The sequence below is a fragment of the Cetorhinus maximus genome, chromosome 1 (assembly GCF_964194155.1).
Source record: "Cetorhinus maximus chromosome 1, sCetMax3.hap1.1, whole genome shotgun sequence".
Taxonomy (NCBI): Eukaryota; Metazoa; Chordata; class Chondrichthyes; order Lamniformes; family Cetorhinidae; genus Cetorhinus; species Cetorhinus maximus.
In genome coordinates, this window is record NC_135879.1 from 200,986,152 (window position 1) to 201,009,373 (window position 23,222).

The 23,222-nt window shown below is 46.8% G+C and overlaps 1 protein-coding gene across 1 annotated transcript in view; it reads left to right on the plus strand.

Moving 5' to 3' along the window:
* The window catches only part of LOC144686486 (A disintegrin and metalloproteinase with thrombospondin motifs 12-like), a 665,462-nt gene that overhangs the window by 427,961 nt on the left and 214,279 nt on the right, over positions 1-23,222 (plus strand). Inside the window, exon 14 of the mRNA XM_078551763.1 lies at positions 9,333-9,453. Within this exon, the coding sequence (XP_078407889.1) occupies positions 9,333-9,453 (121 nt within the window). The remainder of the gene's footprint in view (positions 1-9,332; positions 9,454-23,222) is intronic.

Sequence of the window (23,222 nt, forward strand, 5' to 3'; positions counted from 1 at the left end):
GAGTTGTAAAGTTGGGTAAGAATTCCCTAACAGCACAAGAAAGGGAGCTTAGCTTACTGTATATAATCCTCAGTATTCATATTCACCTGAAGTTCACATAGCAAAAGGCTGTTCTCTAATTTCAACTGAATTTAAGTGCTGAATTTTATCAGCTCTTAGGGGACAAGCTGGGAGGTGGGAAAGCTGGCAAATGGCCTGGAAGGGCAGCAGGTGGCATGCCTGTCATTTTCCTGCCACCATGCCATGCCCTTCTCCCAGAAGGGAGAAAGGTGGTACTTGGAGCCCAATTGAACCAATTAAGTGGCCAATTAATGGTCTCTTCTCACGTCAGTTGGCATTTTGCCAACTGCTGAGGGGCCTTTCACCATGTTGAGAGACAAGCCAGTGAAACGAAGCAGCATCCCAGCAGGCTGCAGAATGGGGTGGAGAGCCCCCTTTTTGTGCAGTCTGTGGACAATGGAAGGTGCCCCCATGGCAGCAAGTGGTCGCTGCTGAGGCTGCTGACCTGCCAACCTTCTGTTAGGGCCTGTAGCTCATGGGGGCCAGCCACTGTCCTTAATAGGGTGGCAGGCAGCTGTCACTGACAAATGGGTCCTTTGGACCCATTTCTTAAAGAAGCCCACCCCCCCGCCAAGAGATTGCTGGAAATAATCAGCAAGTCAGGCTGCATCTGAGGAGAGAAACAGAGTTCAATTCAGTTCGGTGATGATCCTTCATCAGAACTTGAAGAAAAATAGAAATGTGTGTAATGTGATGTGTTAGCTTATTGCAATTAGGGCGGCAGTAGATATGCTAAAATTTGGCTCAATAATCCTGACCTTAGAAGTAAAATCAACCAAAGTTCCTAAGCCTGATGGCTGTCTGGTAACCCATGCTTGTGTGCAACATAAGAACAGGAGTAGGGCATTTAGCCACTTGAGCCTGTTCCATCATTCAATGAGATCATGGATGATCTGTGCACAAAAAAACTGCTTTTGCCCCAGACCCCTTAAAAGCTTTGATTATCAGGAATCTATAAATCTCAATTTTAAAATTTACAACTGATTTGGCGCCAATTGCCATCTGTTAAAGGGAGATCCAAATCTTTGCTTGTAGAAGTGTTTCCTAATTTCACTCCTGAGGTGTCTGGCTCTAAATTTTTGACAATGCCCCTATTCTTAGAATCCCAAACCACTGGGACAGTTTCTTTCTCTCTACACTAGCTGTTTCCCTGAATATCTTTGTGCCAGCCATGGCCCTCACCTTCCCCATTCCCACCCAAGTTAAAACCTGGTTATAATGTATCACTATTACACTTAAACTATAAATCATTGTAGATACATTTATCATATGAATAAGAATGTAGTACAACCTTTTCATTTTGTGAACATGGTGACTGGAAAATTAATATTCATTGAAGTGCCCCTCCCTGCGCCAACCTCACTCCTTGTCTCTTTACTGTCAAAGACTGAATCAGACTGTTAGCAACCTCAGTGCCCTATTGACCCCATATCCTCTTCATATAACTTGACCCCATATCCTCTTCATATAAAAGATCACATTCAACTCTGTCTCAGCCCGTCTGCTGCTGAAATCCTCATCCATTCCTTTGTTAACTTCAGCTTTTATTATTCTAATGTTCTTGTTGCCAGCCTCTCATCCTCCACCCTGAATAAACTTCAGCTCAGCCAAAGCTGAGGGCAAGACAGTGTGGACAGACAACATTAGCCCATACTTGTGTGCTTCTTTTCCTTCTTCAAGAATTTGGATATGTTTATTAAGAAGTTTTTGTATTATGTGTTAAGGGATGAAAACTGATATAATTGCCAAAATTGGCAACACAAAAATCCACCAAAGAATACATTTGGAAAAAAACTCCATTGCTACACAATTCAAGCATTTAACCAGCTAAACATTAAATGCTTTTGCCAAGCCTATTCCATTGGTCTGTGGGGAGGGGTGAGTTTTCTACTCTTGCTTGAAGCTTGTTGTTTTTGTTCTTGATGGATTAGCCCATTGGAGACAGTAAACTATGGCCAGGATTTTCCCTATGGTGGGTGGGCCTGCGATCGGCTCTGCGCCGCCATTTTATGCGGGCGGGCCAATTAAGGCCTGCCCAGCGTATTACCTGGCTGGCAGCGCTCAGCGCTACCTGTGCGGGCAGGGGGAGGAGGGAGAGTCCGGGCCAGCGCTCTTTCGCGCATGTGTGCGACAAAGCGCAGCAATCTCCCTGAGGCACAGAGCTGCCTCAGGGAGATTGAATGAATATTAAAATAATGAAATAAATTATTTAAAAATGTATTTAAACATGTCCTTTCATGTGTCACATGAGTGGGGACATGTTTTTATATTTGTGGAAATTTATTTATTTATTTAATAAAAGCTTCAGGAAACCTCATCCCGCTCATGGATGAGGTTTCCTGAAAAACTCGAAGGTTGGATGGGCAGTTTTCACAGGTGGCTCAATTAATTTCTTAATGGCCTTAATAGGCTGTTTACATTTTGGCGGGTACGCAGCCCACTCCAGTGCGTGCCCGCTGAATGAAATATCGCGTGTCATTTTACACGTCGGGGTGTTGGGCCCGCCCCCCGCATGCCGACCAGAAAATTCTGCCTTGTTATCCAATCTCTACAGTCCATATCAATGCCTGTTTGATTATACCTCAACTAACATCTCAAAGTACGGATTATCGGGTCACTATCACTTTGCTGTTTGTGGGTGCTTGATATGCGCAAAGTGGCTGCTTTGTTTCCTACATTACAACAGTGACCACTTCAAAAGTGCTTCATTGGCTATAAAGCACTTGGAGACTTGAAGAAGTGTCATACGAACTCGAAACGTTAACTCTGTTTCTCTCTCCACAGATGCTGTCAGACCTGCTGAGTTCTTCCAGCATTTTCTGTTTTTGTTTTGGAGACATCTGATTGTCATGAAAAGTGCAATATAAATACAAACCTTTTTTTCAACAAAGGGTCATCAGTTTGAATTCCCCACCCATTGAGACAGGCCGAATTTGAACAAACCTGTGTAAGTCAGCTTTGAATCTAGCCTAGATTCAAGCCAGAAATTTCCACTCCCATTTGCGGCAGGCGTCATAGCGGGTGGGAGCGGAAAATATCGGGAGATGGCAAAAACCAGTTTGCAATCTTCCGCTCCACCCATCAATGGCGGCCACTTTTTTCACTGGGGGGGGCTTACTAGTAGGTCTCTACATACCAGACTAGTGGTAAGGCTTTTCAATGGCTGAAGAGGCAGTCTCCAGAGGAGATGAGGCCAGACGGAGATATGAGGGTGTGTGTGAGAAAAGGAGTGGTGATGTCCCTTGAGCTGGCAGTGAGTGAGATGTCAGTGAATGTGTGAGTTTTTTAAAATTCATACACAGGATGTGGACATCGTTGGCTAGGCCAGTGTCTATTGCCCATCCCTAGTTGCCTTTGAGAAGGTGGTGGTGAGCTGCCTTCTTGAACCACTGCAGTCCATGTGGTACAGATATACCCACAGTGCTGTTAGGGATGGAGTTCCAGGATTCGACCCAGCAACAGTGAAGGAACAGCAATATGTTTCCAAGTCAGGATGGAGAGTGGCTTGGAGGGGAACTTCCAGGTGGTGGTGGTTTGGAAGGTGCTGTCTAAGGAACCTTGGTGAGTTCCTGCAGTGCATTTTGTAGATGGTACACACTGCTGCTACTGTGCTTCAGTGGATGTTTGTAGATGGGATGCCAATCAAGCGACTGCATGGATGGTGTCAAGCTTCTTGAGTGTTTTTGGAGCTGTATTCATCGAGGCATCACACTCATCACTTGCGCCTTGTTGATGGTGGTCAGCTTTTGGGAAGTCAGGAGGTGAGGTACGCACTGCAGGATTCCTACCCTCTGATTGCTCTTGTAGCCACAGTATTTAGTTCAGTTCAGTTTCTGGTTAATGGTAACCCCCCAGGATGTTCAGCAATGGTAATGCCATTGAACTTTAAAAAAATTCATTCATGGAATGTGGGCATCGCTGGCTAGGACAGCATTCATTGCCCTTCTTCAGAGGGCATTTAAGAGCCAACCACATTATTGCGGAGTCACATGTAGGCCAAGTAAGGACAGTAGATTTCCTTCCATTAGTGAACCAGGTGGGTTTTTACAACAATCGACAATAATTTCATGGTCATCATGAGACTTAATTCCAGATTTTTACTGAATTCAAATTCCACCATCTGGTGTGTGGGATTCAAACCCCAGTCCCCAGAGCATTATCCCCTGTCTCTGGATTACCAGTCCAGTGACAATACCACCATGCCACCATCTCCCCTATGTCGATAGTTAGATTCTCTCTTGTTAGAGATGATCATTGCCTGGCACTTGTGTGGTGCAAATGTTACTTGCCACTTGTCAGCCCAAGCCTGGATATTGACCAGGTCTTGCTGCATTTGAACATGGACTGCTTCAGTACCTGAGGAGTCACAAATGGTGCTGAACATTGTGTAATCAAATGCGAACATCCCCACTTCCGACCTTATGATGGAAGGAAGGTCATTGACGAAGCAGCTGAAGACGGTTGGGCCTAGGACACTACCCTGAGGAACTCCTGCAGTGATGCCCTGGAGCTGAGATGACTGACCTCCAACAACCACATCCACCTTCCGTTGTGCTAGGTATGACTTCAACCAGCAGAGAGGTTTCCCCCTGATTCCCATTAACTCCAGTTTTGCTGGGGCTCCTTGATGCCACGCCCGGTCAGATGCTGCCTTGATGTCAAGGGCAGCCAGTCTCACCTCACCTCGCGAGTTCAGCTCTTTTGTCCATGTTTGAACCAAGGCTGTAATGAGTTCAGGAGCTGTGCGGCCCTGGCAGAACCCAAACTGGGTGCCAGTGAGCAGGTTATTGCTAAACAAGTGCAGCTTGATAGCACTGTTGATGACCCCTTCCATTACTTGTCTGATGATGGAGAGTAGACTGCTGAGCCGGTAAAAGGCCGGGTTGGATTTGTCCTGCTCTTTGTGTACAGGACATACCTGGGCAATTTTCCACATAGCCGGTTAGATGCCAGTGTTGTAGCTGTACTGGAACAGCTTAGCTAGAAGTTCTGGAGCAGAAGTCTTCAGTACTATTGCCGGAATATTGTTAGGGCATTTGCAGTATCCAGTAGCTTCAGTCGTTTTTTGATATCACGTGGAGTGAATCGAATTGGCTGAAGACTAGCACCTGTGATGCTGGGGACCTCCAGAGGAGGCCGAGATGGATCATCCACTCGGCACTTCTGGCTGAAGATTGTTGCGAATGCTTCAGCCTTATCTTTTGCACTGCTGTGCTGGGTTCCTCCATCATTGAGGGTGGGGATATTTGTGGAGCCGCCTCCTCCATTGAGTTGTTTAATTGTCCACCACCATTCACGTCTGGATGTGGCAAGACTGCAGAGCTTAGATCTGATCCGTTGGTCGTGGAATCGCTTAGCCCTGTCTATCACTTGCTGCTTATGCTGTTTGGCATGCAAGTAGTCTTGTTTTATAGCTTCACCAGGTTGACACCTTATTTTTACGCATGCCTGATGCTGCTCCTGGCATGCCCTCCTGCACTTGTTATTGAACCAGGGTTGATCCCCTGGCTTGATGGTAATGGTAGAGTGGGGGATATGCCGGGCCACGAGGTTACAGATTGTGTTCGAGTACAATTCTGCTGCTGCTGATGGCCCCCAGTGCCTCATGGATGCCCAGTCTTGAGTTGCTAGATCTGTTTGAAATCTATCCCATTTAATACGGTGGTAGTGCCACACAACACAATGGAGGTTATCCTCAATGTAAAGGCGGGGCTTCATCTCCACAATGACTGTGCGGTGGTCACTCCTACCGATACTGTCAAGGACAGATGCATCTGCGGCAGGCAGGTTGGTGAGGATGAAGTCAAGTATGTTTTTCCTTCTTGTTGGTTCCCTCACCTCCTGCCACAGACCTAGTCTAGCAGCTTTTTGAGCGGATCTAAATTGTAAACACTATAAAGTGCAACGGCCCTGACACCAGTTCATGCAGGATTTCACCAGTAGCTGGTCCCAATGCCGAAGCACTATCGTTATCAACAGCCTTGTGTCTAAGATAATGTAACCAATTACTTATCCAACCCAAATTCTGCTTATTAGCTCCACAGTCCATTAAATTTAATGCCCTGTTAGTGAAACATTGTCAAAGGCTATTGAAATTTCATGTTCACAATATTAATCATGCTTCCTATGTGCATCAGCCTAGTAACCGCCACCAATAATTCAAAGAAGTCATAAGATAGAACGCAGTCTTCTAGAAGTTATGTTCAGACTTTTGCTGACCAGATAGTCGTACAATGTATCTCCATAATGACCCTTGCGAACAACTTCTATACAGCTGAAGTAAAATTGGAATTTTTTTTGAGATCCTTTGTTCTATCCAGCACAATATTGTATCTACTTTAATACTTTCAACTTTAAGGATAACTGTAAATTCATCAATGGTAACTGTACATCATCTACTGATACAGATCGTACTTAAAACCACTCCCAAATGCTGAGCCTACTTTAAGCTTCCTTTGAGGATTTCTTCAACAATCTCTAATGATCTTGTGACGAACATTGCTGAAGAAGATTTTACTCTTGCTATAACAATGATCTGCCACATTTTTTCTCCAGCGACCTTTTGAATACTTTGATATGAGTTTTTGTTAACTTTGGCTAAATGCAATACCACTCCCTGTTCTCCTGAGAATTACTTTTCTTTTCGCCTATAGAAGTAGATTTGTTTCAGCTTGATTTACCCATGCATTGGACTAGTTAGCTACTTTGGGTTTTGTTTAAACTTTGCCTTTCTTTGCTCCTTAGAGCAGACATGGGTTTTGTCAGTGTCAGGAAGTTCCCACAAATAAGTTTGGCCAATTAACCTGGCTCAAGCTCACTGCCATTTTTGTGAATATAGCCTCTTAAAATCAGCATTAAGTTCTTGACAACATTCGTCTTGCTGATTAAGTTCAATCTAATAATATTGTGGTTACTGTTACCCAAATGTTTTCCTCACCTCGTAGTCTGTTAGTGCATCAGAGTCACTATTAAAACCAAAATCAAGGGCAGAATCTTCGGGCCGGAGAGCGTGGGCGGGGCCCGCTTGCCGACGCATAAAATGATGCGCGGTGACGTCAGGCGTGTGTCCCTGCGCCACTGCGCATCATTCTGATCCTCAGTTCGGCTGGTGGGCAGCGGAGTCGGCTGTGTGCCCGCCGATCTTTCAAAGGCCTATTAAGGCCATTTAAAAACTAACTAAAGTAATTAATTGGGCTGCCCGTCCAATCTTAAGGTTGGCGGGCAGGTGAAGAGCCCAGGCAGCCTTCGCATTTACCATGAAACCTCATCCACGGGCGGGATGAGGTTTCATGAAGGGTTTATAAATTAAATAAATTTTTTAATTAAAGTTCATTGACATGTCCCAGCTCATGTCTTCCGGGTGTGTGTCACTCTGGGCGGGCCTTAATTGGCCCACCCATGTAAAATGGCGGAGCCCAGCTGATCATGGGCAGCGATCGGCTGCGTGCCCATCTGCACCCGCTCCCGCCCAACCCCCCCCACCCCCCACCCCGACAGGGAGAAAATTCTTCCCCAATAATCCCAATACTTCACTAGTACATTATATTAGGAAATAAACCTTTAAGATATCTACAAATCTAACAGCGGCCTTATTCTCCATGCTAGATTACTCAGCACTGGACCAATGTGCTGGTAGTGTGTTACAGATCGCACAGGGGCCAGAATATTATGGCCCCTCCCGCCGGTGGGATTTTCCAGTCCCGCCGAAGTCAATGGACTTTTGAACAACTCACCACATTTTACGGCCCCACCCCCACCGCGACGGGGCTGTAAACTTCTGCTTAGGGAGCCCAGGTTGCTGTGACAACGTGCATTTTTACATGCATATTGTAGCCTGGAGCTATGGATAGCGATGAGAGAGGCTCCAACCTTCTTCCCTTCATATGGCTGACTGGGAATCTCTCCCACTCTTAGCATCTGACATTGACATGTGTTGGAAGGATTTGCAGGTTGACAATCAACCTGTTTGGCTGTGTTATAAATGTACCTTCCTTGGCCATCAAGTCCAGGGGTGAGACTTGAACTCAGAGCTTCTGGCCCCGAGGAAGGGACGGTACCCACTGCACCACAAAACCTCCTACCTGGACCAACATATCAGTGGGAAAATAAGATCTCCATTTTAAGTAAATCTCCTTTGAGGTTATATGGGCGGTAAGATTTGAGCCATACCTGCCCCATTTATGCAGGGCAGCTCAAGTTTAAATCTGTACCTTTACCTGATCTGAGAACCTTTGATGTTTCAAAAAAATGGAAGTGTTTCATTTCCCAGCACTAATGTTGCTTTCTATGATACAAGACAGCTTTCCTCTTTGAAGAGAAAGCACTTATTTTTACACGGGGCATAGGTTTAAGGTGATTGGTACAAGGATTAGAGGGGAAATGAGGAAAAGCTTCTTCACCCAGAGAATGTTTGAAATTCGCTGCCTGGTTTGGTGGTGGAGGCAGAAACCCTCAACTCATTTAAAAGGTACCTGGATCTGCACCTAAAGTGTTGTAACCTGCAAGGCTACGGACTGGGTGCTGAAAGGTGGGATTTGAATGGGCGGCTAGTTTTTTATTTTTTATTTTTTGACAGACACGATGAGCTAAGTGGCTTCTTTCTGTGCCATTACTTTTCTATGGTTCTGTGAGGGCTGGAGTGATGGTTCATGTTTTTTTAAAATATTTTTGGATATAATGGTGGAGCCCTGAGGCAGGCCTTCCAATCAGCCCACCTCCGCACCCCTGGAATCCTCCTCAGTTCTTCTAGGGTCGCCTGCCCCGATTTCTAATCCAGAACGCTGCCACAGCCTCCTCGGACGGAAGCTCCAACATCTGGGCAGCCATTTTTAGAGGCTTGGAATTCTCCCATCTCTATGCATTCGGCCAGGGAGTGAAAATCGGGCCTAAGTGATAATTGTTGATGGTAGTCTACTTGGACCCATTAGGAATTAAGCCCCTGAATGTAATTTAACATCATAACCTTACAGATGGCAAAAAGGAGAAAATAAATTCAGCCCATTTACGGATTTCAATCCCAATCCTAAAATTAATATTCATATTATATTCATATAATAATAACATTCATAGTTCTGAAATAATCCTAAAGCTTTATTGTGTAATATTTAGAAGAAAGAACTTGAATTTACAAAGTGTTTTTCATGACCTTCTGAGGCCCCAAATCTTCCTCAGGCAGTGAGGTTATAACAATATTGGGAAATATAAGGCAGTTTAATCAATGATTTGGTATGGAAACAGAAAATCATATGTTAAATGGTTTGTATTTCTTCCAGACTGTAGGGTGTGATTATGAGATAGAATCCAATGCAGTTGAAGATCAATGTGGGGTGTGCCATGGGAATGGCTCTTCCTGTCAGACGGTGAAGAAGACGTTTGAAGAGAGTGAAGGATTAGGTAAGAATTTTATCAACAGACTTATTCCTGCTTTTGTAGCAAATAATAACTATGAGAATTTTGACATGTTCCAGAGTACCCTGCGTCCTGACAACAACCCTCCTCCCACTGTGTACCAGACCTTTGCATGTTAGTTTGGAAATTGCTTTTCCTGCCAGTACTTGTTACTGATGTCAGAAGTGCTATTGTACATGGTGTTATTTCCTACGTTACAACAGTGACTACATTTAAAAAATGCTTCATTATTGTCATCCGCTGCAAATGTGCCGTGCTGCTTCTGCTGAATGAAAAATTATATCAAAAAATGTCCTTACATAGTTTTCAGCTTATCTTCATGATGGTATCGACATTAAGTCCCTGCCAATTTTTTGAAATCTGTATACTCAGGTATCAGATTTACCTTGGCACTAAACCTGATGTCACTGAAGGTTTTCCTCCTCTGTTCCCAGGTATAGTGAACCTGCGAGATTATGTTCACTCACTTAGCAACCATCATCCATACAACCTGCATTCTGGACTTTGCTGACGGCTGCCCTTCACTACAGAAAAGGCCATTTGCTTTCATTGAGCTCCCTGCAGCAACACCTCCAACCATTCGTTACTGAATTAAGGATGTTTTAGTGCCACCCTCATTACGCTCTTGATACTTCCAAATCAGTTGATGCTTTCTGCTGAAAATTTGCAGGCTTCTCATCATAACCAAAAAAAACCCAGAAAATGCTGCAAATACTCAGTAGGTGTGGTTGCCTCTGTGCGGACAGAAACAAGGTTAACTTTTCAGGTGTGTGACCTTTCATCTTCTGTCAGATGCTGCGAGAGCTGCTGAGCATTTCTAGCATTTTCAGTTTTCATTTCAGATTTCCAACATATGCAGCATTTTGCTTTTGCCCTCATAAGGAGAGGTATGTCTTGCTTGAGCAGGCCGCTCAATTTAGTTGCTACTGCTTGATGGTGCATCACAACTGTGCCCTGGCAGGATACACATGTCAAATGTCAGGTTTTGAAGCTGGTGGTCAAAATTTGAGCCCACCTGTTAGTTTAGCAAGGGAAATTAGTTTCTTTTTTCACTTGGAACGGAGATTGTCAATGTGAACAGATCAGACCAGTTGCAAGGCTGGACTGCAGGTTGCCAGAACTTGTGGGACAGGACTGAAGTCTGTCATAACTTTCTAGTAATGTTGGGTGCTCACAAATTTGAATCAAAAATGTTTTAAGATAAGGTGAGATGCACAAGCACAAGTATTTTTTATTCAGCACTTTTCCCCCAAAGAAGTTATATACATAGATTACTGAAATTAAGCTTTTCAACTTTTCTTTTCCTGAATGGAACTTTATGGGTCAAGCTGCTGTTGTTGTTCAATGCAATAGTTTACTTTCGTCAGGACAACATTTACCTGCTGTCTTGAAATAAGGATGCTGTTTCCTGGGGGCAGAATTTTCAGTTTGGCAGGCAGGAGTGGTCGGGGGCCTCGTGATTGCCCGGGAAATGGGCTGTTGCCCAGCCAATTAAAGCCCACTGAGCATGAAACGCGGCTCCCCACTAGTCGGGAAGGCAGGGGCAGGGGCCTCTTGGCCGCCAGGTCCAATTGTGGCCCAGTGACCAGTTTATAAATGACACAGGCAGCCCCTTGAAAGCTGTCACGGAAGAACATCTCTTCTGCGTCTTCCACATTCAAGTTATGGAGTGAAGTGCGGCTGGAGACGTCAGGAGGGAACGCAGGTCAGGTGGGCACTCGGTCCCCGGTTTGTCGGATGAGTGCCTTGCGTTCCTCCTGGAGAAAGTGGCTGCCATGAGGGGACACCCTTGTCTCCAGAGTTGGGAGGAGGAGGCCACCACACCTCACAAAGAGGGCATGGGAGGAGGTTGCAGCGCAGGTCAGCAGCCATGACATGGTGCAGTGCACATGGGTGCAGTGCCAAAAGAGGTTCAATGACCTGCTGTACTCAGAAAGGCTGAGTACTGTGTTGGTATGGGTCAGTATGCAGAAGTGTTAAGGTGTGGCCGCCCCCCATGGAGCTCAGGAGTGCTAGAGTCTGAGCACCAACTGTCAATGATGCTGGAGCTGGCTAAGGAGCTGAGTCCTGGCTGCTTGGACTGAGTGCAGTGCAGCTCAAGGGCTGTGACTCGCTTGTGCCCTGCAAGGAGTTCCTCAGCTGGAGTTGGCCAGGCTGCAATGGCGCTGCAGGTAGAGTGGACTATTCAATGCTAGTCTGTCCTTTCAGGAGAAGACAAGTCATAACCATAACCAATCAGAGAGGTCACTTACAGGTGGAGGCCCACCCAACCTTCTGCTGCTGACCAGATTCAAGCAAGACGCCCAAATATAGAGAGCTGGCATGCTCCATGTGCAGCCTGGCGTGGAGAGGCAGGGGTGCCAGATGAAGGTAAGAGTGCTGTGCACAGAGGTGAAAGTTTCGGATTGTGCAACCATTCTAGTGTAGTCTCCTCACTGATAGGAGCCTCAAACTTGGAGTCCCCATTGATCATTGAAAGATGATGACACCGTGAAGCAGGTCTCCAGTATCTCACCAGGGTACCTGGCATGCACAGTGACAGTGTGATGACTTTAACTAATAACATGTCCTTGTTCTCCCTTAGATTCACCAGCACGCAGTCGCTCTCTGGACCCCGAAGGTCCACCCCTGATGCTGGAGGACCACCAGGCTTCATTTGCACCTGTGTCATACCCTCTCTCTGAACCAGGCACCAACGCAGATACCAGCACCTCGGCGGGCATTAGATCAGCAGCTAGAATGTCGGTGCACATTGGTGAGGGCACTTTGCACTCGCTGGAGGTGCAGGCAGAGGCAGGGAGTGCCCAGGGCGCCGGCAGTCGAGGATTGCTGGAAACCAGGACGATGCCGAGTCGAAGGCTGATGATGAGCCTTTGGAGTCGTCCATTTGGCGGCAGATGCTTGATGTCCAGTGAGATGTGCGGGAGGATCCGGCGGAGATCCATGAGGGCCATGGTCTCCGTTGTGGAGGAGTCCATGCGTTGACCCCCATGGCCGTGCACACAGCCTCCTCCATTGAGAGAGTGGCGACTCTCATGGAGAGGCAGCTTCAGATCAGAATGAGGAGTTCCTGGGGTTGTGCTCGGACCTGCAAGCCCTCGCACAGGCAATGACCTGAGATGGTCAGTGCCAAAGTTGGAGATGGATGAGGCATCCAGTATCTCAGCTAGGTGCCCATCCACCAATGGCGAGCAGGGAGATCCAGAGCGATGAGCTGCTTGTCGTCTCTGCGTCTCCTCTCAGGGCGCTCTGAGTAACCGCAACAACTCCTCCGCCCCTCCGCCAGTGACCATGGCATCTGATGAGGCTGCAATGATTTGGGAGATGCCAGCCATGGCACTGGCTGCTCCCTCCCAGGTGGGGCCAGTGCAGACTCCACTGGCCAGAGGATGAGCGCCAAGGTCATCAAGGCCAACAAGACAGCAGAGTCAGCAGGCTGTCTCCAATGCCAGCGAGGGGGCAGAGAGTGGGCACCAAGACATAGCACTTGGAAATGTAAGTTAAAGGCACCATGAGCACAAGAAGTACAGTTCACGGGTGATTTTCTGGTTCTTTATGTTTGATTTATATGTCTGCTGGTGTGGACATCAACACCAGTAATGGTGATATCATTATGCTTTCAATGTGACAATAACATTAAATTTGCTTTGGTTCTAATGGCCTAAGCGTGCTTCACCATTTTTTCTGGTGCAGGGTACGCCAGTATGTAATGCTGGACGCCAGTGACTCGATACTTTATTGCACAGGCATTGAGTGGACTTTGGATTCATATGAAATGGCCTTTTCAGACATCCAGGATGGAGGCGGCAGCCCTGGCATGAGGTAAAGCAGATCTTTGACAGCCTCTATGAAGGAGCGTTGGATCAAGGCATCCCTGGTGTCCCCGCCTCCCTGAAGGTTACCGAGGTCTGCCTCCATGCCCTCAGCGTTCTCCTCACCGGGCTCCTCTTCTAACTCACTACTGGACTCATCATCTGTGGTCTGTGCAGCTGCATCAAGATCCTCTTCCTCCAGTGGGTCCCCCCTTGCCAGTGCCATATTGTGGAGAGCGCAGCATGCAACCACTATCAGTGACACCCGCTCTGGGGGTATTGTAGCGCTCCCCCTGAATGGTCCAGGCAACAGAAACGCATCTTGAGAAGAGCTATGGTTCTCCCTACCACCGCTCTTGTGGAGGCATGGCTCCTGTTGTAATGGTGCTCTGCCTCTGTTCTTGGGTGGCGGAGAGCCATCATAAGCCACCTTTTCAATGGATAGCCCTTGTCACCCAGCAGCCATCCATCCAGTCAGGCTGGAGCACTGAAGAGCATTGGCACTTGGGAGTGTCTCAGGATGTAAGTGTCATGGTAGCTGCTGGAGTACCTTGCACAGACTATGCATCCTGTGGTCACACACTATCTGCACGTTCGTGGAGTGGAATCCTTTCCTGTTGATGAAGGCATCCGGCTGACCCACTGGTGCCTTGATGGCCACATGTGTGCAGTCAATTGCACCCTGGATGCAGGGAAACCCAGCAATCGCTGTGAAGCTTCTGGCACACTCAGCCTGGCTAGCCTCATCAGTGTGGTAAAGAATAAATGTCAGTACCCGCCTGAACAGAGCTTCTGTCACCAGCTTGACGTAACTGTGGACAGCATATTGGGAGACTCCCCACACATCCCCCATTGACCCTGGGATGCATAGAAGTTGAAGGCCGCTGTGACCTTCAGAGCCACTGACATGGGGTGTCCACCCAAACAGTCGGGGCTGATCTCAAGCCCAATCACCTGACAAATGGAGGTCACTGTCTCCCTTGAGAGGGTGAGCCTCCTTTGGCATTGCACCTCAGACATAGTGAGGTAGCTGCATCGCTGCCTGTAAACCCTGGCAGCAGAATAGTGGTGGCTTCTGTGGCCCCTTCCACCTTGGACTACCTGCTGACCATGTGCCTGCGCCTTTCACAGGCCCCTTCCTTGGAAGCTGCAATGGGACAGCTCCTCTCCCTTCTGCTCCTCTCTTCCTCCTCAGAGGAGGTGCCAGCAGCGGAGGCCACAATCCCCATCACCAGGGTAATGGAAGGCTGTCTGATACCTGGAAGGGTCCACATGGCCTGAATCCTTTGGGGGTCTTGGAGACACCAGTATGCCCTGAAATGAAGCCTGGAAATGCTAAGAATGAAGCCCCGAACAGAGATGAAGCTGCCAAGTACCAATAAGCAACCAGCAGCAAACTATCTCCAAAACTCCTCACTACTCACGCTGGCAATGCTGCTGACCCCTTTTATCCCGACCTTGGATGAGGTTTAGCAAATTGTCGGCTCCCTGCCTGCCCATTTTGCCCAAGCAACTAGCGCGAAATCGCACAGGAAACGTAAAATTTAGTTTAATTGCCTTTTTAATGGCCTTAACTAGCCTCATAATTGATGGCAGGCATGGCTCCAACTCCCATGTGCACCCGTCGACCGAAATATTGCGTGAGTGCGCGTTGATGTCAGGACGCTTGCCCGACGCCATCATACGCTTCAGCACCTCTATCATTTCACTTGTGAATTGACAGAACCTAGATATAAAATAGAGAGTGGCGGCCTATTAAACATCTCTCCCAATTATTAATTCCATTGCCTACATTTGAAAGAGATGTTAAACGGCAGTTAACTCGCTATCACCCATTCTGTACTATTGCATAAAGTCAGGACCAATCCTGATGTATGCTGTGGAACATTGACTTGCTTATGGATGAGTTGCAACACCAGCCACGTTCTATGACTGATAAAGTTGCTTTCAGTTTATTTTTGCAAGCATGCTGGAAATCCTGTTGTTATTAGGTAAAAGGCTGCACCACTTGTGCTCGAGCCATCACATTCAAGTGGAAGTGTACCAAGAGGCCTTAATAATCAATGAAACATAGTGCATTGCAAACCTCTGAATACAGGATGTCCGTTGTGTGCACCCACGAGGTTAAAATTAATCTTTGCTCATGTGTTTGTAGAAATCACATTTTTATGCACTATCATTTTATTTTTTATTTTCAGTACAGAAGAGCAATAGAAGCTACATATTACCTTTGATGATAACATACAGCTGTTTGACACATTCATTTGACATTCCTCCGTCCACTATTTTATCATAGAATATTAATGTAACATTCTGTGGTTTACTCTAAAGTTCTATTGACTCTGCTATGAAAACATATCATTTTCATAATTTAAATTACCTGTATACTTCCAATATTTAGTCTAGAAATAGATTAGAGTAGTCCTAAATATGGATGGGGAATAATTCTAGATTGCTTCTACAAATAAGTCTTGCATCTTTAGCACTAACATCTCTTTTCAGCAATTTCTCATCCACTATTGCTAAAAACTCTGCTCCTGTATATTTTGATTTTTTTCCACCTAGGGAAGACTGGCATAGTGGTAATATCACTGGAGTAGTAATCTAGAGACCCACACTAATGCTCTGGGAGCATGGGGTCAAATCCCCCTATGGTGGAATTTACATTTAATTAATCAAATCTGGAATTGAAAGCTCGTGCTAACCTCAGTAATGGTGACCATTAATCAATTGTTGTAGAAACCCAGATGTGCTTGTTGGCAACACCAGGCATGCACAGTTCTAGCGTGTGACTCCATTACATCAGAAACTGAATTGGACTAGCCATATAAATACTGCGGCTAGAAGAGCAGGTCAGAGGCTAGGAATCCTGTGGCGAGTAACTCACCTCCTGACTTCCCAAAGCCTTTCCACCATCTACAAGGCACAAGTCAGGAGCGTGATGGAACACACCCCACTTGCCTGGATGAGTGCAGCTCCCACAACACTCAAGAAGCTTGACACCATCCAGGACAAAGCAGCCCGCTTGATTGGCACCACATCACTCCCTCCACCACCGACACACAGTAGCAGCAGTGTACATCATCTACAAAATGCACTGCATCTTCTAAACCCACCATCACTACTAACCAGAATGACAAGGGCAGCAGATAGATGGGAACACGATCACCTGGAAGGTCTCCTCCAAATCACTCACCATCTTGGCTTGGAAATACATCGTCATTCCATCACTGTCGCTGGGTCAAAATCCTAGAACTCCCTCCCTAACAGCACCGTGGCTGTACCTACACCACATGGACTGCAGTGGTTCAAGAAGGCAGCTCAACACCACCTTCTCAAGGGCAATTAGGGATGGGAAAAAGATGCTGGCCTAGCCAGCGAAGCCCACATCTCACAAATGAATAATTTTTAAAAAAAATATGGGCGACAGGGTAGGCAACGGGCAGGAGCAGAGATACTTATCAAATAGTTATTGGAGTTGCACGGCAGTATTTTACAACTTCTGTATCTTGTAAGAGATATAAAAAAAGCTTTTAAAAAAAAATCAAGGAAACAAAGCTGAAACTTGAGCCATGAAAAAAAATAATTTTTGATAGACCTGTGCAAAAAATCAGATGCCCCTCTTTGCTTGCATAACCACACGGACATCTCAGCTTCTAAAAAATTCAAAAATTCTAATAACTAGCATAGTAAGCACTTAACAAGTTAAGTGGGATAATCCATACTGAAAATTTCAGATGCTAAACTATGACATGAGTCTTTAATTATTTAGGCCTTAACAGAACAATGCATTTGTAATGTTCAGAAAGAGAAAAATGCTCAGTTTGCAGCTTCTATTGATACTTCAAAAAGTATTCAGCCGATTTCTACCATTGGAAATAATGTCCCAGGTTATTGAAAAGATATTGCCACAAAACAAAAAAGCTTTCTAGGGGAGTGACGTCATTGAATCTCAGTTCATTTGCGGACCATTGCGCGTGCGCAGCTGGGTATCGGCGGTATTTTGCGTCGCTATCTTGCGTTGGCAGGAGGCACAATGGCAAAAACCCATCTAGTTCACTAATGTTCTTTGCCTCCATGTGATACCAGACCCACAGCAGGTTGTCTCTTAATTGCCCTCTGAAATGGCAACAAATGCTGGCTTTGTCAGTGACGCCACATCCCATTAAAGAATACATTTTTAAAAACTGATAAAATGCTTTATATCCTTGCAACTTAAATAATGCAAGCCTGTTTTCCCCTGGACTCAAGATCTAATTCTAGCCTTCACATGTCTTCCCAAATCATATGCGATTTTTCACTTTATAGAGGTAACTAGAGAGACCCAACCTGCCTTACAGACAGCCACTTCTGTTTTTAACTGAGACAAGACAAGGGGCAGGGCAAACAACCCACTTTCAAGATGTGGGCCGGTCATTGCAACCTTTTAAGGGGAGTCTGTGTGCCCTTATTTTAACAATATTTCTATTTTTAACTCATGTAGGCCATGTTTTCCTGGTCTCTGTAAACCTGTCAGATAAAAGGAGGCAATAGTCTTCCAAATGCCTTTACAGAATTCTTATGAGCCAAGTGAAGCAGAAGTGTTTCCAACCCGTAGAACAAGCTAACCTGTAAACTCTGCCTGCGTTCCCCGACTCCCCCAACATCCCATGATGACAGACCACTCCAGTCTTTACTGACCCCCATCTCTCCTCCATGATTTCTGTCTCTTCACCCAACTTTCCCCTGATCCTCGACTCTCCAATCTCTTCCCCACCCCTACCCAATCTCTGGCTTCAATCTCTGGAACTCCCTCCAAACAGTTCAGCAACACCAACACTTCCCCAATCCCCTAACTTTGACAGCTGCCCCTCCCCAGCTGCCCCTCCCCAGCTGCCCCTCCATCTCCGCCTATGAGCATCCCTGACCCTCTAAACCCCTCCATCACAATCTATACCTTTAACAGCGTTAAACTTACCTTCTCCTGACTTTGGCCTCTTCAGCACAACCTCTACCTGACTGTAAACCAAACCGGTAAATCAGGCTGGCTTCCAGTCGGTGAACCTGTTTAAAAGAAACACACACACTGTGGCGTTAAAACTCCCATGGGGTTCAGGTAAACCTGGATTCCTGTGCTTCCTGACATTACTCCTTCCCATGTTTGGAAATCATGTCCCAGTAAAAGCAGACTCAGAGGGCAAAACTTCTACTGACTTGGCCTGTTGGAGCTTATGAATCAGAAAGTTGGGGATTGTAGTTTGGGATTCCCCCCTGTCCCATTCCCACACTGTGAGGCTTTAACTCCACCATGTGTTAGTGACATCAGTGATTGATTCTCCGCCTGGAGGCTAAACCTGATTGACAACTCACCACCACCTTCTCAAGGGCAACTAGGGATGGGCAATAGGTGCTGGCCCAGCCAGTGAAGCCCACATCCTGTGAATGAATACAATAAAGAGCTGGGCCTTCAGTCGGGTGGGGAGCCTGCCATCACCAGGGCCCAGCAGCAGTCAGTGCCAAGTACAAGAGGTGGACCAAAGGGATGGGGTTTGACCAGAGCCAGGAGGCAGGGATGATTGGAGGTGGGGGAGGAATTAGAGAGGGATATTTGGAGGGGTGTTGACTGGAGTTGCGGAGGGGGAGGGGGTGGGCTGCTAATCCCAGTTCCGGTAATCTTAAATTAAGCATCTTAATTCTGTGTCCATTGGTCATTGATCCTCTTGCCCGTGGATAAGGTTCTCCTTATTCACTTGACCCAAAAAGCCTCATAATTCAAGTGGTCAGTTTCTGAGGAGGTGGAAGGTTGAAATCCTTGTTGGAGGGGTGATTGGAAGCGTTGGTGGGGGAGGGTTGGTTGGGGATTGGGACCCGCTAGTGGAGCAGGGGAATTGAGACCTATTAGGAGGGTGGGGGGAGATCAGCATCTGGTGAGGTTGCATGGAGGTCAGAGGCTTCAGGAGGAAGGATAAGGGGATGTAATAGAATTGTACCAACGCTGAGCGACTTCAATTATCTGGGGAGGCTAGAGAAAATGTGATTATTTTCCTTAGAGGAGAGAAGATGAATAAAATAAATTAATGGAGGTGCTCAAAATTATGAGATGTTTTGCTAGAATAAATAAGGAGAAACCTTATTCACTGGAGGATTAGTCGGGAAACAGATTTAAGGTAATTGGCAAAAAAAACAGAAATGAGGTGGGAATATTTTCCATGCAGCAAGTTGTTATGATCGGTAATTGTACTGCCTAAAAGTGTGGTGGAAGCAGCTTCAATAGTAACTTTCAAAAGAGAATTGATTATAGATTTATAAAGGAAAAATTTAGCGAGCTATGTGGGAAGAGTGGGACTAATTGGATAGCTTGTTCAAAGAGAGCACAAGCACAATTAGCCAAATGAGCATCTTCTATGCTGTCTATAGGTGGAATCTTACCACCTTCAACCCTGCCACAATGGTGGCACCATTTTCAGGTTTGGAATCCGGCTTTCTTCACAGTGTGCCTGGTAATTGCTCTTTATCAGAGCGAGCAAATTTACATCTCACTTCTGGGCTCCCTGATTAGTTAGAGAGGGTTGGGGGATAACACAGCCATTCTGTCAAAGGATAGATTTCTAATTAAAGGGGTGACCGTGTGGATCCAAAAGGCTCACCCATGCTTGGATATTTGAGGCTGCAGCAGCCACAGGAATGGAGAGGATACCTGGGGAAGCTGTCCAGCCCCAGCTGCACCCCTGATCTCTCAACTCGCACTCTTACCTGGTGCTCCTGCTGCAGGGATCTAAGGGACTGCTGTGAAGTGATCTCTCTAAAGGATGGGATGAAGACAACAATCCCTCCAGCCCAGCAAAGGTGGATGGGAGTGGATGAGGAAGTCAACAACAGGTGCGTTGTCCCTCCAGCCTGGAGACAGTGCACTGCTTTGATCCAGCAATCCTCTACAGCATACTGCATTCCTCTCCCTGTAGGCACTCACATCCCCATTAAACAACTAACACACATACTCCCCCTCAACCTGTTGCCTTCTTTCACCCATACCTCACAGTCACCCAACAGAAATATTGTCCTTCCCTCCTCTCCACACAAGCTATTGTGAGCACTCATAACTCTCTGCTTGCTCTCCTCGCAGGTGAGGAGAGCACACAACTTGGCAGGAGGCAGAGACCCAGGTGACGGCTTGGGGTGGGTGGTGGGGTTGCCCTTCAGTGACAGGTATCTTATTGGTCATTGACAATGCATGCGCACTTCATCCATTGGGAAGGAGGTCTTGTTCCAGGAGGCTGCAGATGTCAGCAGTCATCTGCTGCAAGGGCCTGAGCTTCCTGATGCACTGGTGCTCAGGCATATTGAGAGAGCTGATCCTCTGCCTGTGTTGAGGGCTCACCTCCATCCCATATGCCACCTGGAGAAGCACGTGGCTGAGGAGAAGGCAACTGAAGAAGGTGTTGCTGCTGATGTTGCTGTTGCTGCTGCTGTTGCTGGTGCAGTTGTCGATGATGCGGCCTCTGCTCTTCATCCTCAGCAGAGTTGGAAGGTGGTGATGCTTAAGCTGCTCTCCTGCTGTTTTGAAAGCTGGCAGCAGGGAAATGCATCTAGAAGGTGAAATGACTTCCAAGCAGTTGACAATCACCTGTCAAGCAATAAAAACACTCTCAGAGGAAAAGTGCTTTGAGCAACCTCTCACCTGGCTATGGCTGAAGCTGTTCAGTGTAACTGATTAAAGCCTTCCCAACATATCAGTTTCATTGACGAAGTTCTTCCCACTGTGCGCCAGCCTCAGTGACCCTGGTGAGTTGCTAACAGGTTGCATGATTGGAAATCCCAGGATTTAGGGCTAAAGCAGCTCATAATTGGTTTCTTAACAACCTCAACCAGTTTTTAATTACTTATACAATAGATTCAAGGGAATTTCCCACTTGCCTTCAATGTCAGCCTGGGGAAAGCTGGAAGAGGGTGGGATCACTTCAAAATCCTGACACAATGCCACTTTCCAGGACTTTCCCACCCTGGTCTCCCCCTAATCTGCCTTTACCGGTCTGGGAAAATACTGCCTTTTGATTCTATAGGGTGAGGGGTCATGGGGGTGAGGTAGAAATTTACTATGGAGGAGTATATGAGTTTAGATGTGGGGTTAAAGTCAAGCTTGAACGTTGTCCATGTCTTACTGCACATGGGCAAGGGTGACTTCATTATTTGAGAGGTGAATGGGACTGAACACTGTGCAATCACCAGCGTTCATCCCCACTTCTGATCTTATGCTGGAGGAAAATCTGTTGAACTTTCATCACAATTATGGTGAACAATTGAGAGAATCCCTGCAGAAATGGAACCACTGGATTCCTACCAACTTCATTGGAATGAATATTGGAGGGTAAAAGTGAGCTGAAAATAACTTTTTAATTTGGAAAGCTCATTCATATGGAAATGTGGTGTCAAAATGGATTCACAGAAATTATAAGACAGTTTTAGCAAGAGGCTAGAAAAGCTAGCGACTGTACCAACAGTACTGATGTCCTTTAGGGAAGGAAATCTGTTGACCTTACCTGGTCCGGCCTATATGTGATTCCAGAACCACAGCAACGTGGTTGACTCTTATATTTGAACCAGGGCAATTAGGAACTGACCTAGCCAGCGACGCCCATATCCCATGAACGAATAATAAAAAAATACAGAGGAGGGTGTAAAAAAGATTCACATAAGTTACAAGAAGCAACTTTGATAGGAAGCCAAAAATAGCAGCTGCTTTAAGGGAAGAGTGGCTGCAGCTGGTGCTCCTTTTCAATGGGCAGGATTCTCCCACGCCCCCGTCGGCAGGTTTAACGGTGGGAGGCATCACAGAATCTTTACAGTTCAGATTCGGTGGAGAGGTCCAAAAATCGGTTTCATGTTGACATGAAATGACAACAGGATCATCTTCTGCTACTGCCCACCATGGCAGGCCGCAATTCCTGCCAGAGGCTGGCATGAAACCGATTTACATCCTGCTAATGGGACACAAATGAAGGCCCAACCGGAATCGCCACCTCTTGCTTGATCGTATGCGACGCCAGCAGGAACTCTGGACCAACCTGGCATGCAGAAGTTGGGACTTATCTTTAGATAGCCTTGGGCAGCTCATGGAGATCAAATAGAAGATGGAGGCCTCCAGCGACCGGACCGAGGAGCACCATGTGCAGCGCTGGGTGGGCGGAGCTACAACAATGTGGATCTTCTCCGCGAAGCAGCAACTTCACCAAAGGATCGGAGCTTCATCCAGTGACTTCGCCAAAGGATCGGATCGTCCAGCTGCGGATGGCAAGCAGGAGGTACTTTTGGGTGGTGAGGGTCTGTTGACTGGGGGCGTGGGTGTTGAAAGAAGGGTGGGAGGAATGAGGAGCCAGTATCGGGGTTCAGGCCTATTAGCCAGCAAGTTAACGGACTCCTCTGACTTGCATGCCACTCTGCTGAGGGTCTCCGACATCTCTGTCTAATGCTCCCACGCCTCTTGCTGACTCTCCAGCATCAGTTGGAAGACCGATTCCAGAAACCTGTCATCAGTCTCGGACCTCACAAATGTCTCTTCCCCGGCGCTCCACCAAGTGCCGGTGAGCTCAGCTGACCCTGTCTTCTCCTGCTGCGTGTCCATGTGGTGACCACCAGAGTATGAGACCCTTCCTGCTCTAGAGCTAATACCCACCCAGGTGCGTTGCTCTGGGCTGGTAGAGGTTGCAGGTGTCTGTTGTGATGGCTGTACAATTGCACATGGCTCTTGTGCTATGTCCTTGCTTCTCTCCGGGCTTGGATTTGTGCTGAAACTGAACAGGGCTTCTTGTGGCTTGGCCCTTGTCCTCTTCCTGGTGGCACCTGTAAGTGACAGAGGAGAGAGCAAGTGACAGCTTGAGCTGCCTCCAACATGGACGCACTCTAGCCCTGAGGCTTCTATTACTTGCATGGGTCCTTACTGGTTGGAGGCCCAAATCCAGTCTCCCC